The sequence below is a fragment of the Vulpes vulpes genome, chromosome 5 (genome assembly GCF_048418805.1).
Source record: "Vulpes vulpes isolate BD-2025 chromosome 5, VulVul3, whole genome shotgun sequence".
Classification (NCBI taxonomy): domain Eukaryota; kingdom Metazoa; phylum Chordata; class Mammalia; order Carnivora; family Canidae; genus Vulpes; species Vulpes vulpes.
The window spans coordinates 138,791,571-138,804,665 of NC_132784.1; the positions used below are offsets into that span (position 1 = coordinate 138,791,571).

The window sequence follows — 13,095 nt, forward strand, 5'->3', positions numbered from 1 at the left end:
TCAACGGCAGAGTCCCCTGGAATCAGCCCTCTGCGGGACATGCTGCGTTTCCCTCCGGCCCCGACCGTGCCAACGGGTCCCCTCCTCCCCGACCCGCTCCGCAAACACACGCTCGCGCACCCGGCTCTGCACCAAAGCGTCCCCGGCTGCTGGGAGCAGCATGAGAGGCTCTTGTATTTCAGCCCAGCTCTCAAAAAAAAAAAAAAAAAAAAGCTGTCATTTGGAGCATTTGCCAATTTGCCAACATGGGTGGCGTATTGAGTCCCTCCCGCCCCGGTGGGCCTGCGGCACCTGCAGCTGACCCCGAGCCCGGCAGCTTCCCCGAATCCGTGCCCGTGGGCGTGTGCCCGCTGGCTCCGGCCCCCGTGGGCGTGGGCTCCCTTCCTGAGCTCCCTGTAGGCCGCGGTCAACACCACCCCCACCCGGGATCCCAACGGGCACAGGGTTTGAGCAGGTCGGCGGTGACTGCGAGCGAAGCGCCTGCTAAGGCTTTGAAGAACTCCGGGCTTATCTGGCGGGCGCAGCCGCCGGGCGCCCACCCCGGCCGCGCAGGGCCCGGCGAGGCGCTTCCTGGGCCGCCCGCCTCGGCGACAAAAGCCTTTGCATCGAATGGAACTGGGTCTCTGGAAACTTCGCAGGGCGATGATTTGGGCTCTGCCCTGCACGTCAGCCTCGCTACTTTTGCATAAAAGGAGGGGAAGCTTGCTCTTTTTTTTTTTTTTTTTCTTTTCTGGGTTATATTTACACTTCCCAAATCAGAAAAATGTCCTAACCAGATAGGAGGACAGGTGGCAACTGGCAACCACAGCTCAAAACCCTTTTTTTTTTTTTTTTTTCCATTTCTCTCTGAAACCCCATGTAGAAGGAAAGTTAACGAAATGTCGGTTGGCTGTTTTACACTCCGCGCTCACTCTGCTTTCAGCACAGATGGAACGAAGCAGAAAATGAAATGGGGACCGACAACCCAGGAAAGAAAGTGCTGGTAGCTAAGAGCCGCTTTTATTTCCTCTAGTAAGTCAGGCCCGATGCGATCCTGAATTTCAGTTGTTAGAACAAAATGAAGATGAACCCTGACGTCTCTTTGTAAAACAAAACAAACAAAACAAAACAAAACAAAAAAAACTTTTCAAAGCAAACGTGCGGCTTTGGAGACACGAACATGGTGGACGTGCAAGGATCTCAGCCCTTCAACCACCTGTGGCCTGTTTTTTCTGCAAGTATTCCTTCTAGTTTTTTTTTTTAAAGATTTTATTTATTTATTCGTGAGAATACACAGAGAGGAGAGAGAGAGGCAGAGACACAGGCAGAGGGAGACGCAGGCTCCATGCAGGGAGCCCATGCGGGACTCGATCCCGGGACCCTGGGCCAAAGGCGGCCCTAAACCGCTGAGCCCCCGGGCTGCCCTGCAAGAATTCCTTCTAGAAAAGAAACCCACGGCCAGGTTCCAGGTTACCACCGACCATGGAATCAGCCCAAGGCTGAGGGTGTGGGGACCGGGGGCTCGGGCTCTACGGCTTCAACCCAGGGAAGGGATTCTCAGCCTGGGAAATGTGTGGGGCTGTATGGGGCGAGGCGTGACACGAGGGCTTAATACCCCCGGGGGAGGGACGGAAGCCGCCCCATTACCGACGGTGCCCACTGAGAAACGGTGACCTACAATGATCCACACGCTGAGCCTCAAATTCAGGCCCAGCCTTCGATTCCTTCCCTTCACTTCCTCTCTGGGGTCCCCCTGGGAGAGCGACGCCCCCGTTCCCTGCTCTCACGCGGCACACGCCCTGCAGGCCTACTCAGGGCACGCCAGGCCCAGGTGCTCGGGGTGCAGACTGAGCAAATCCCAGAAAGGCGCCTTCTCCCTGAGGGGCGGCGGCAGGGGAGGGACCGGCGATGCCGTGAGGTGGGCTCAGGGTGGCCGCCTTGCTGGGGACTTCAGCACGGAGCCCGAGGGCAGCGAGGGAGATGGCCATGCGGGCGTCTGGGGGTGCGCTGCGGGCCTGGCCGTGGCGTGGGCGGAGCCGAGCCCAGCTCCCCGTGGCCTCCCCGGGCCTCCACTTGGGCTCTAGCATGGAATCCTCCGTCTCCCCCTGCTCCTTGCACTGCCCTCCCGCAGGCGGGGCTGCCTTCCTACCCTGCGCCCGCTCCCTGCGGCTCCCCGACTTCCTGACGTGGACCTCCGACCTCCTGAGCTCCTTTGGGGGACCCACCGCTGCTCCCCCGAAGGCCCTTCTCCAGCACCGCCCGCCCTTCTCACCCTCATTATCATCTCCTCGTAGTGGCCGCTCCACCATATTTCTTTCTGGAAATTTCACCGGAACCCAACAGCTCATTCCCTGCCTCCTTCCTTGCCTTCTCTCCTGGACAATCATCCACATTCATGTCTCAAGGCCCTTGATCTCCACCATCCCTCTCTCGGATCCTAGAGCTAGAACCGTCTCTCTCCGCCTCTCACCCATCCTGCCTTCCAGAAGGCTCCTTGGCTACCGATGGCCAACAGAGATCAAGTCGGCCCCAACTCTCCATTCCCTTCAGGGAAATCACTGCCGTCCCCAAGGTGGAGGCTGAGCCACCCGATGCACGTTCCCACATTGAGCAAGTGGACATATATGGTGGCCACGCAGGGGAGCCTCCCCACGGCCCGGCTCCTCCCGCCACAGCCCTCCCACGCGGCACAAGTCCCGCCTCCCTGCCTCCTGTGACCAGTGATGTTTCCGGCACCCAGATCCTGCAGGGCCACTCCCCACGGGCCCCTGGGCACCGGGCCTCACTCCCCGGGGACTCTGGCCTGTTGCCCACCCTCCTGCCCACCACCCAGCCCCCAGTCCTGAAGCCCAGCATGGACCCCCTTCCCACCTGCTCAAACGTCCACCCTGGGAGTCCTCCCCAGCCCCCCTCCCCTCTGCCTGGCTCCGCGAGGAGCACCTCCTCCTTTGCTACACCCCAGTCCCGGAGCTGCGCTCGGCATTACTGCGGCGCCTGGCCACGATGCCCGGGACGTCCGGCACGATGGCGGCCGCCTGGCCCGAGCGAGGGCTCTCTGGGTAGGAGTGATACCGAGGGGCCCTTCCCAAGAGTCGGGGGAGCTGAGGTTGGGACAACGTGAGGCCAACAGAAATGGCATCTCCAGAAATCCCAAGGTGGGTTCAGCAGCAGAAACCTTCTGTGGTGGCTCTGCTTTGGGTTGGGCCTTGAGAACTTTCCAGAACTTTGTGGTCATTAACCGGCAGGTGCAAGCAGGCAAGGACATGCTGGCCCTTGTGGGACAGAAGCGAACGGACAGCTCACCGGCCCGTAGTCCCCCCGCACGCCCCGCTGACGGGGTGTGCCTGCCGGGGGCCAGGGCCTGGGGGTGGCATCGTGTCCAGCCGGGCTGGCCTCTTCCTCGGCCCCTGCTCTGTTCTGCGACCCTGGAGGCCTTGCTACCCCGACTGCCCCCTGCTCTCTCCGGAAGCCTTATTTTGCAGGGAGCGGCACGTCAGCTTCTCCACGAGGTCACCTGCCAGCAGGTGCGTGGACACACGTCTCCCAGGTCCTGCAAAACGTCTTGCCGCAAGTCCACCAGCGGCGCTAATGACCTCCCCGCAGCAGCCCCGACGGAGCCCCCACTTGCCCAGTCCCCCCACAGGGCGCAGCGGGCGGGTGACCCTTGTCAGCTCCTGGGACACAAGTGAAGGGAAGCAACCTGCCACGGTCAGCAGGCGGGAGAGCAGCAGAGCCGGGGACATCCTAGGCCTACACACGCTCCTCCCAGGGAACAACTGTGATCCCTTGTCCACTACCACCCAGGACGCGCACACGCCACGGACACGTACCAGACATGCACACGCCACACGGACACGTACCACGCAGGATGCACACACGCCACGGACATGTACCAGACACGCACATGCCACACAGACATGTACCATCCAGGACACACACATGCCACATAGACGCGTACCAGACACACACTCGGCACATGGACACGTACCAGACATGCATACGCCACACGGGCATGTACCACACAGACACACACTACAACGCACACACACCACAAGCGTACACACACACACATCCAGCATGCAGACACACACTATGTGCCTGAACACATAATACACACACACCACACAGGTATACCCCCACACAAACACGTACACACCACACACACCATATATTCACACGCCACAGACATGCAGCACATCCAATATACGCCAGCACATGCATAAACACATAACACACATACACGTGCGTCACATATACTATGCACACACCAACACACCAACACACCACTCACACACCCCACATGCATGAACACACACCACACATAGCGTGCACAGAGATGCCACACACACTCGTATAAACACACACCACACAGATACATACCACGCACACCCTATGCATGCACGCAGGTACACCACAGGCACATACTACAGACGTATACACACACACACGCACACGCACACTCACACGCACACACATGCACACACACACGCACACACACACACACGTAAACCAGTTTCAGTTTTCTCCAAGGAGTGTCCTTGAAGCCGTGCTGTACAGTCCCGGCTGCCTACACCAAAACCTACTAAAAACTGGTAGCGACACGGCGCACAGTCGCTTGCTCTTCCTTCAGCGCGCCCACCCGCCACGGCGCCCCGCGGAGATCGTGTCTCCCACGTGTAGCGTGGAGGTGATAGAAAAATAAAAAACCCGCTTACTTTCCAATGGGAAGCAATGTACCTGGTACGTAACAGCCTCCTTCCAAAACCTGAAAGTCTGAGGCCAAAGAACTTTTTTTCTTTTTAAGGCCATGTCTCCTATTTGGGGAGATTCAAGAACATGAGTCTTTCCAACTGGAATCATGCTGGTTTGGAAATGTCCTGGTGGCAACACCTCCCCTCTCGTTCCAAGATAGGGACGGCGAACCGCAAGATGAGTAATGCAGAATTTTACGGCTTTGCTCCATCGGAACCCTTGCACGATACCTCAGCTGTGAGGAGGAGCAGGGAACCGACAGGGCGAGCTGGGCGAGGATCTGAGGGATACTCGGCGGTTTGTTTCGCCTCCGAGGAAAAGGGGCAGAAACCCAAGCCCAGCCCGTCAGCCTGCTGAAGTCCGGCCGTTTGCGCTCTGCCACTGCTTTCACAAGGCTGCACCGGTCGGAGCAGCCTGAGCTCTGCAGCTAATGCTCAGATGCTGCTAGATAATATTTCTCCCCAGCTAAGATGGGGTTTATCGGCTCAGAAGAGATGCATTTTACAGATAAAAACAACTTCCTCTAACTGCTGATTAGATAAGCGGGCTTAGCATCCGTCCTCAAGAGCCCGCTGCCCAATCTCCAATTAGACCGAAGCCTGCTTTCTCTTTCCATCGGGAAAAACTCTCTGCACCGCCCCCCCCGGGGGCTGCCGAGAAGCGTCCTAGCCACGCGCCCGCCTCTCTGAGCCACCTTGGCACTCTGCGTAAACTCGACCACAAAGGGGAGATTTGGCACCGGACTAATCGATTAACAGCATGTTACTCTGACAAATCTGTCCTCGAACTCATGGCTTGGTGAAGGGATTTTTACTTTCATCAAATAAATCAAAAAAAAGAAAGAAAGAAAGAAAGAAAGAAAGAAAGAAAGAAAGAAAGGAAGGAAGGAAGGAAGGAAGGAAGGAAGGAAGGAAGGAAGAAAGAAAGAAAGAAAGAAAGAAAGAAAGAAAGAAAGGAGAAAAGAAAAGAAAAGAAAAGAAAAGAAAAGAAAAGAAAAGAAAAGAAAAGAAAGAAGGAAAAGTCATGTTTTCATGTAGTTAACCATTTTTCTGGGTTTTTTAAAAAAATTAGATTTTTTTTCTTTCTATTTCTGCTGGGGTGAATCAAACCGTGCCCTAAAGATTTGAGAGAGGCCCCAAAGTCACACCATCTCAGCTTCCAGAAGGCCACAGGGCCTGGCTCCAGACACCACGTGGTGACACGCGGCCTAGGGGACTTAAGCCCAGAAACAAACCCCGGATGAAACCATGGTGACCCCCCCCCCGCCCCCAGCTCCGGGCGAGGTCAGGCAAGCGAGCAGAGGCAAGAGAAGCCTGTTCCAGAAGGCAGCGGGGCCTTCAGACATGCTCGCTCGCACCCACACCCGAGCCCAGGGCGGCGGAGGAGCAGACGGTGCGGCGGCCGGTGACTGCGGCAAGGCCAGGCCATCCCGTCGGTGACCCGCTCGCAGAGCCACACCGGCGGCCTCTGCACCGGGGGGACCGTGCCCCCCGCCCCCGGCGGCGCTGCTGTGCCTGGCCCGAGGGCCACACGCGCTGGCGTCTCCCCGGCCGGGCCCCCGGCTCCCTGGCTCGTGTCCCTCCTTGCTCCCACTCGGGCCACCAGGCCTCCTCCCCTGTGGCCTGTCTCCCAGCCCCGGGGAGGGGCCTCCTCCGCATCCCGCCTGCGGGGGGTGGGGGGGAAGGCTCCTCCGTGGCACTCGGGGGCCCTCCTCGCCCCAGGTCAGGGCACGCACACTGGCACCCGCGGGCGGCGCACAAGGAAGGCCCGGGGCGGGGCCGCGAACACAGGAAGGAAGTCGCCGAGCTTCTCACTTCTCCCCGCGGGCTCGGCCGCTGCTCGGGGCGCCCACCCGCTTCGTTCCCACGGGAGACGCCGCGCGAGCCCCCGGCCAGCGGCCGTGGCAGGCAACCCCGAGCCGTCCTCCGCGTGTCTAGCCTGGCCGCCCGTGGGGAGCGGGGGGTAAACCCGGGGTTGCCCGAGGAGGTCACTGAGGACACGGTCGGCGTTCGGCAGTTTCACACACAACCACTTCAGAGAGGTGAGATTTCTCTCGTTGTTAAAGCGACCACTTCAGAAGCACAAGCTCCCATCCCATGAAGGAGACTGAGTCCCTCCCCACCCGGAAGTCCTCCTCTGAGTCTGACTTCAGTGCGTCAAGCTGCACTTCCAGTCTGTTCCCTCTCACTCAGGCCCAGGATCAGGGGGAGCCCACCCATGGGCTGTAGCCAGGTGCTCTGACATCTGCTCCCCATCTCTCTCTCTCTCTCTGAATCCAAGAGACCATATTTCCTCTGGTCCCCCAGCGTCCCCTCAGCATGGGGTCACCCTGGGAAAGGCCCACCGTCAGCATGAACAGCACCGCCCGTCACATGGGCTCATTTCCACCACCCCGACCGGTGTGTTGGGGACTAGGGCTGAGATCCGACGTGTCTACACCTGAAGGAGCGCACCTGCTACAAGGGCCTTGGCGTTACGGATGCATCCCCTTCTCCCCCTAAAGCAGACATGCCAGGGGGCACGTCAAGCTTTGCCAGAGATTTCCCACCCTGGCATCTGGCCATTTGTCCTTGCACTTGGGTCCGGCAGTGGCCAGCGCCGCCGAGCTCTCTTCTAATCCCTCCCTGTGGCTTGCCTAGCCCTTGGATCAATCCCTTTTTTACTATTATTGATAAGTAGCTGTCCCCAGCACTACCCGGTTTCTCTCTCCCTTCACTCCAGCAAAGCCACAGCAGGTGCCCTCGCCCCTTATCTCATACATCTTTAAAGGGCCTGTTTTGCACAAATTGCTTCCTTTCTCTGCTCTCTCCTGTTCTCTTTCACTGTAGGTCTTTGCCGCCCCGTGTTCAGCAAAGCACGTTTCTAGGCTTTCACGTGACCCGAGAAGCCCTTCTGTGAGATGAGCTCTGCTGCTGTCGCCTCTCGAAAATGAGGAAACAGGCTCCGTGGTCAAAAGTGGGCCGGAAGCACCGACCGGAGCGGGGCTTGGAGGTGACCCTTCTGAGATGGGCCTACCCGGCTCCGTGGCCCCCACCCCGGAGCCACCGCCCCTGGCCCTCTAGGGGACCTGCACCCCGCAGTGCTCGGGGCCCTCGGGGCCTCGTTGCTTCGGTGCTGGGAGAGGCTGCTTCTCATTTCCTGTTGTCTGTCCTCCAACACTCCTCTGCTCTTCTGGCTTCTTCCTGCGGAGCCGGTGACTCGTGGCTTCCAACGTGCCTCCCTGTCCTCCCGGTAGGCAACCCCCCGCCGTTCTCCCCGTGACCCTATGTATGAAGAGTCACTTCCATCATCAACAACTAGGCTAACACCACCTAGTTTCCCTCTCAACCCCCCAAGGACGACTTCTCAACCAGGTGCCCTGAAGCACAAGACACTTCCTTGGCGGCTCTTTGGACTTGGTCTTTGGGGATTCTCTGTCTTCAGGGATTCTCCGTCTCCCAATGTGCTCCTCAAACTCCTCCCCTCTCGCGTGCTCGACTGTCTGCCGGGCTTCTGCGTTGTCAGCTTCGGGGCAGAGCCCCAGCGCCCCTGTGGCCCCAAGTGCCCCCACCCCGGGAGGGCTGGCTCGCTGAAGCTGTCTTGGCCCCCACCTCGAGCAGCTCTCCCCGCCTGTCCCTATGGCCACCACAATTGTGCTTTACAAACCAGGCGGAGAGGTTTCTCAGGTGTTTTTAAATGTTATTCTGAAATTCACCTGTCACAAACTGCATCCTAAAAAGAGGAGCGGAATTCAAATTGTGTCAGCCGGCAGCCAGGGAGCACTGGCAGGAGCGCACAGGGAGTCAGCCCCAGCTCCACGTGCTAGCACCCAGGGCCCAAGCCTGAGCCAGGAGAACTAGGCCTGAGAGGCAGTCGCGAGCACCCGCCAGGGGCCTGGGGGCCTCACACCAGCAGAAACTTCCAGCGACCGGAAGCTGACCCGGGGCACTGCATCCAGAGCACTGTGAAGGCATCTGTACGGAGTGTTTACCCACCTCCACCAAGTGCACTGTGTGCTGACCTCTGCTCTCCAGGAATCGGGTGACTTTCAGTTCTCTAAAGGACACCCATCATGACCTGCGCTCACGGGCTGCAGGGCAGCTCCGGGGATTTCAGGGAGCGCTCCCTGGTTTCCCCCACGATGAGCCTGGAGCCCTAACGCCGACGTCCGGGCTCTCAGGTTATTTGAACAATTGGTGGCTACATATTTACGCGATTTCTTCTGAGCAACCCCTTCACTGTGTCCTGGGTGGGTCGCGTGTGCACCTGCTGCAGCCCGAAGTACAGATAACAGTACCCGCCTCACTGGTGGCCTTAAGGACTGAACCGCAAAGCAGGGTCGCCCCGACATTAGCGATTCACGCATCACCTTTGCAAGTCTTTATCATGCATGTGCGCCCCCTCTGGCTTAATATTTTTATTAAAACTCGACATTCTACTTTACGTAAATGTGTCTTGAAAGGAAGCGTCATAGTAGTAGTGCGGTAGACGATGCACCCGTATCCCTTGCAACAAATGCAAGACAATCTTAAAAATAAATGCATCAGTGACACAGAAGCATGCTCTTCTGTGTCCCAACTTTGAGAACCCCTGAAATGGTGTGTGTAGACGGAGCAGAAAATCCAGAAATGCCTGTCTTCCCACTCACTGTCCCACATCCAGCTGCCGTGCTCTGACAGGGAAAACAAGTCACGAATGTCCTTGTTTTCTTGGTTCCCCTACATCAAATGGCTTCAGCCACTATCCTCATCTGTTGGTACAATGAACTGTAGGGTTATTTTTTTTAAAGAAAACCCTTAAACTCAACGTCTCATTGGGTTCTGAGACACGTGAAGACACACAGAATGCGTTTCTTAGTTCCTACATCACGATGTCCTATGGAGAGAAAGCTGTGAAGGTTTTCATAGACTTGAGAACTTCACACATGTCGCCCTCTTGGCTGTGGGGCTCGCGCAGCTGCTGCACGGGGGGCCCATCCCACCTCAGGTCACCCTGGACACCGTTTGTAATATTCTTTCATACAAATAAATGGTTCTCAATGTCAGTTTTTTTTTTTTTGTACTTTAAGAAAAGAAAGAGAAAAGTAGGTATTCTAAGGAATCACTGACTCATTATCTCACGAGAACATGGTACAAAGGTGTGAAAACTAGACTTTGAGTTAGAAATTTAGCCTAACACTGACTCGTATGTGACTTCGGTTATTTCCCTGAACTTCTGTGGCCTCGGTTCTACAATAAAGAGGGTAGAACCAGGTTTTGCCAACATGAACCGTGAGGGTCCGTCCACCCTGGGAAGGACTGAGGAACCTAACATACCTACCTCTTTATGGAAAAACTGAGTGAGAAGAGGCATTCTCGACAGTCAACAATTTCTATTCCTCAAATTTCGTATTTGGAGTTCACTTTGGCATTTGAGAAACACAGAAGGACAATATAAAACGGGCAGATTTGGCTTCTTCTAAACCAAAGCTCTAAATCTAACTATCCTACTGCTATAACACAGGAAATGCATAATTTTCATTACTTATAATCCATAAAATTGGATGTTCCTGCAGCACCCAGGGGACAGGAGACAGCACTAGGGACGCGCCCCGCATCGGGGTGCTCTTCCACTCTGTCACGCGGTCCCCTCGTGTGGGTGTCACAGCACGGGGAGCTGTGTCTGTCCTCCTGCACACACCAGGGCCCCACCCTGCTGATCTTTACCTGCACCTTCTTAACGTGGTGGTTGAGGGGAAACAGCAGGTACCATGATCCCACCACCCAACCACCGACTTTGGAAGGATACGAAGGGACGGGGGTGGTACGGAAACAGAGCGTGCGACAGCCCGCCAACGGGACGCCTAGACGGCCGACTCACCCACTCCTCTCTCATTCTTGGAGGCCTGCTGTCCGCCAGATGTGGTGGAAAGGTCTTCGGGGACCGGCATGGGTTCATCCCCATCATCTGGGGTGTCACTCACCGGAGGGCTTTCCTTCCCTGAGGAGACAAGCAGCGGCCTGAGTCTCTGGGCTGTAGTCACCGCCAAGGGTGGTGGTAGCTACAGCCTGGCCAGCAGGGAGGCTGCGTACATGTGCATACATTTATACATCATGGATAACATGCGGGGATCTACTTTATCAAAATAGATGGTACCTGTCGGACATTCTCATGGGCACTTTTCCAAGCCAGTGACCAAACTCCCACAACTTCATTTATGATGCCTGCCTGCCACCCCGTTGCATGGCGACACTAGAATTTATTTAAATTCTCTTTCTATTTTTGAATTTATATCGTTTTCACTCTTTTTCCCTATTAAACAGCATTGTGATGAACATCCTAGTAGCTCGCAAACCTTTGCACGCATCCTTAGTAAGCGTTCCAGAAGTTTCACGAGTGGGTCCAAAGGCATCTACACTTTTGAGGCTCGCCACGTATCATTGCACATTTTTTTCCTGCAAGGTGGTTCCAATTTACCCCCCTGCCTGTGGGCTCCATGCCACCTTCAGATTAATCTGTTTTTAAGGTCACCTCACCAGATATTGTGCTCAGAGCTATACATTCTGGGTCTGCTCACTGCCTTTTTAAAGAGCTGGGGAACATTCTGGCAGAGGCCTGGTTTGAGTCAACCTGGTGGGGAAGGCAAGCTTGCAAAGAGCTGGAACAGGAAATCCAACGCCTCCTGGGATCGTGATTCCCTCTGTGGAATTCTTATCTTTGAAACACAATATAATGCACACGACCACCGAGTTGCTAACCCTTCACAAAGTGAGATTTACCTAATGAAACAAGGTTTTCCAGGATGGCTGTACCTACTGTGACCGCATTAGAATTACTTTTAGCCAGAGGCTCCGGCAGTGGGGGAACCCACCCCTCCGACCCACTCCCAGAAATCCAGCACTGGAAAGCCATGACTGGCAGAAAATACTCTTTTCTCCCTTGACATTGAAACACCTGTATCTCCTAACCTTCCAGACATCACTTAAAATTGGGTTAGGAGACACAAACCACATGCAAGAACCAGATGGTGAGGCCCGGAGCTGACACGAAATAACCCATCAGAGCTGCTCTAGAAGACCTAAAAGGCCAGTGGAGATTCCAGCCCTAAAGGAGGTTAAAAGAAGTGGAAGGTGGGGAGGGGTGGGTCACATGCTTGCTGGCTGGGCTGGTGACCTGGCTTCCCAGGCGATGAAGGACATCCCCGCACAGAAGAGCCCAGACTTTTGGGAGAGCGTACAAATGATCAGGACAGTGTTGAAGGACCTAGAAAACATGGCCAGGAAGATTGAAGTGTGCTCGCCTGTTTGAACCACCACCACCAACAGTTCAGGGCATCGGCAAGAAGAGCGTGCAAGTCCCGGCAGAGGACGTGACCTCTCGGGCGTAACTGAACTGACACCACGCAAGCAGGTACCAAGGCGATGCTTTGGGGACATCCCAGTGGCGTATTCCAGCTCAGCTGCGGAGGCCACGACTGGCGTGTTTTCAGGAAGAGCATCACTGGGTACGTCTGTACAGCCAGCGCAAGATGCATCGTTCAAGGTGGGGCAGGATTATAAGAATTTCCCAAGAAAAAACAAAAAGCTAAAGAGGAACTGATTGAAAGGGCCCATGTTACGTGGAAGCCAAGTCAATGTGCGTTGGGGCAGTGATATCTCCAGGGCTCTGGAACGGTGGCTAACAATCTTGGTGCTGACACCTCTTCCATAACTGCAGAAAAGCTGAATGGGAGAATGTAGGAGGTATATGGACCATTACGATGACTCGTTTTTCCTTACCACTGCCCAAGAGCAATGGTTTCAAACTTCCAGAACTCCAGGGAGGTGGTCAGAGGAGTCTTCTTCTTTTGGGGTGGGAAGACTGAACTGACACAGAACTTCAATACGTAACACCAGGCTTCTCTGTTAAGTGGAGACACTGCCGGGTGCAGAGGCTGGAAGATTGGAGACCCAGATCCCTTGGGGACCTCCTCCCCCAGCCACGACACACACCCGAACCAGACAGTGGAGACCCCTGGCTCAGCCAGCTGACCCAGAGGTCAAAGGTGTATAGAGTAGGTGGTGTGCACGTGTGTGTTTGTGATGAGCCAGTTGTCATGATTATGGGGTGGGCATGGGAGGCTGGGTAACTAAGCTTTACGAGCATATTTTATCATCCCTGTGACACTTCCCTTTGGAGGACGCCATGATGCTCTAGGGGGAAGACTCAGGACTCATCCAATGAAGGAACATGGTCTCAGCTCACCTGAGCTAACACATGTCCGAGTAGCTCTTGATTACTCTTTTGGTAATCTAGCTGCACTACGCATTAGGGAATAAGGCCAACCGCATGCTGTGGAGGATGCTTCTATCATAGATGTGCCTGCTACGGGTCCTGTGGGTCTGCTCGGGCTCCCGCACTGCGGGA

General features: G+C 56.0%; 1 protein-coding gene across 24 annotated transcripts in view; it reads right to left on the reverse strand.

Annotated features, from left to right (window-relative positions):
* The window catches only part of IKZF1 (IKAROS family zinc finger 1), a 91,805-nt gene that overhangs the window by 59,111 nt on the left and 19,599 nt on the right, over window positions 1-13,095 (reverse strand). For all 24 annotated transcript variants that reach the window (XM_072760137.1, XM_072760129.1, XM_072760118.1 and 21 more), the window contains exon 3: window positions 10,570-10,689. In XM_072760137.1, the coding sequence (XP_072616238.1) occupies window positions 10,570-10,689 (120 nt within the window). The remainder of the gene's footprint in view (window positions 1-10,569; window positions 10,690-13,095) is intronic.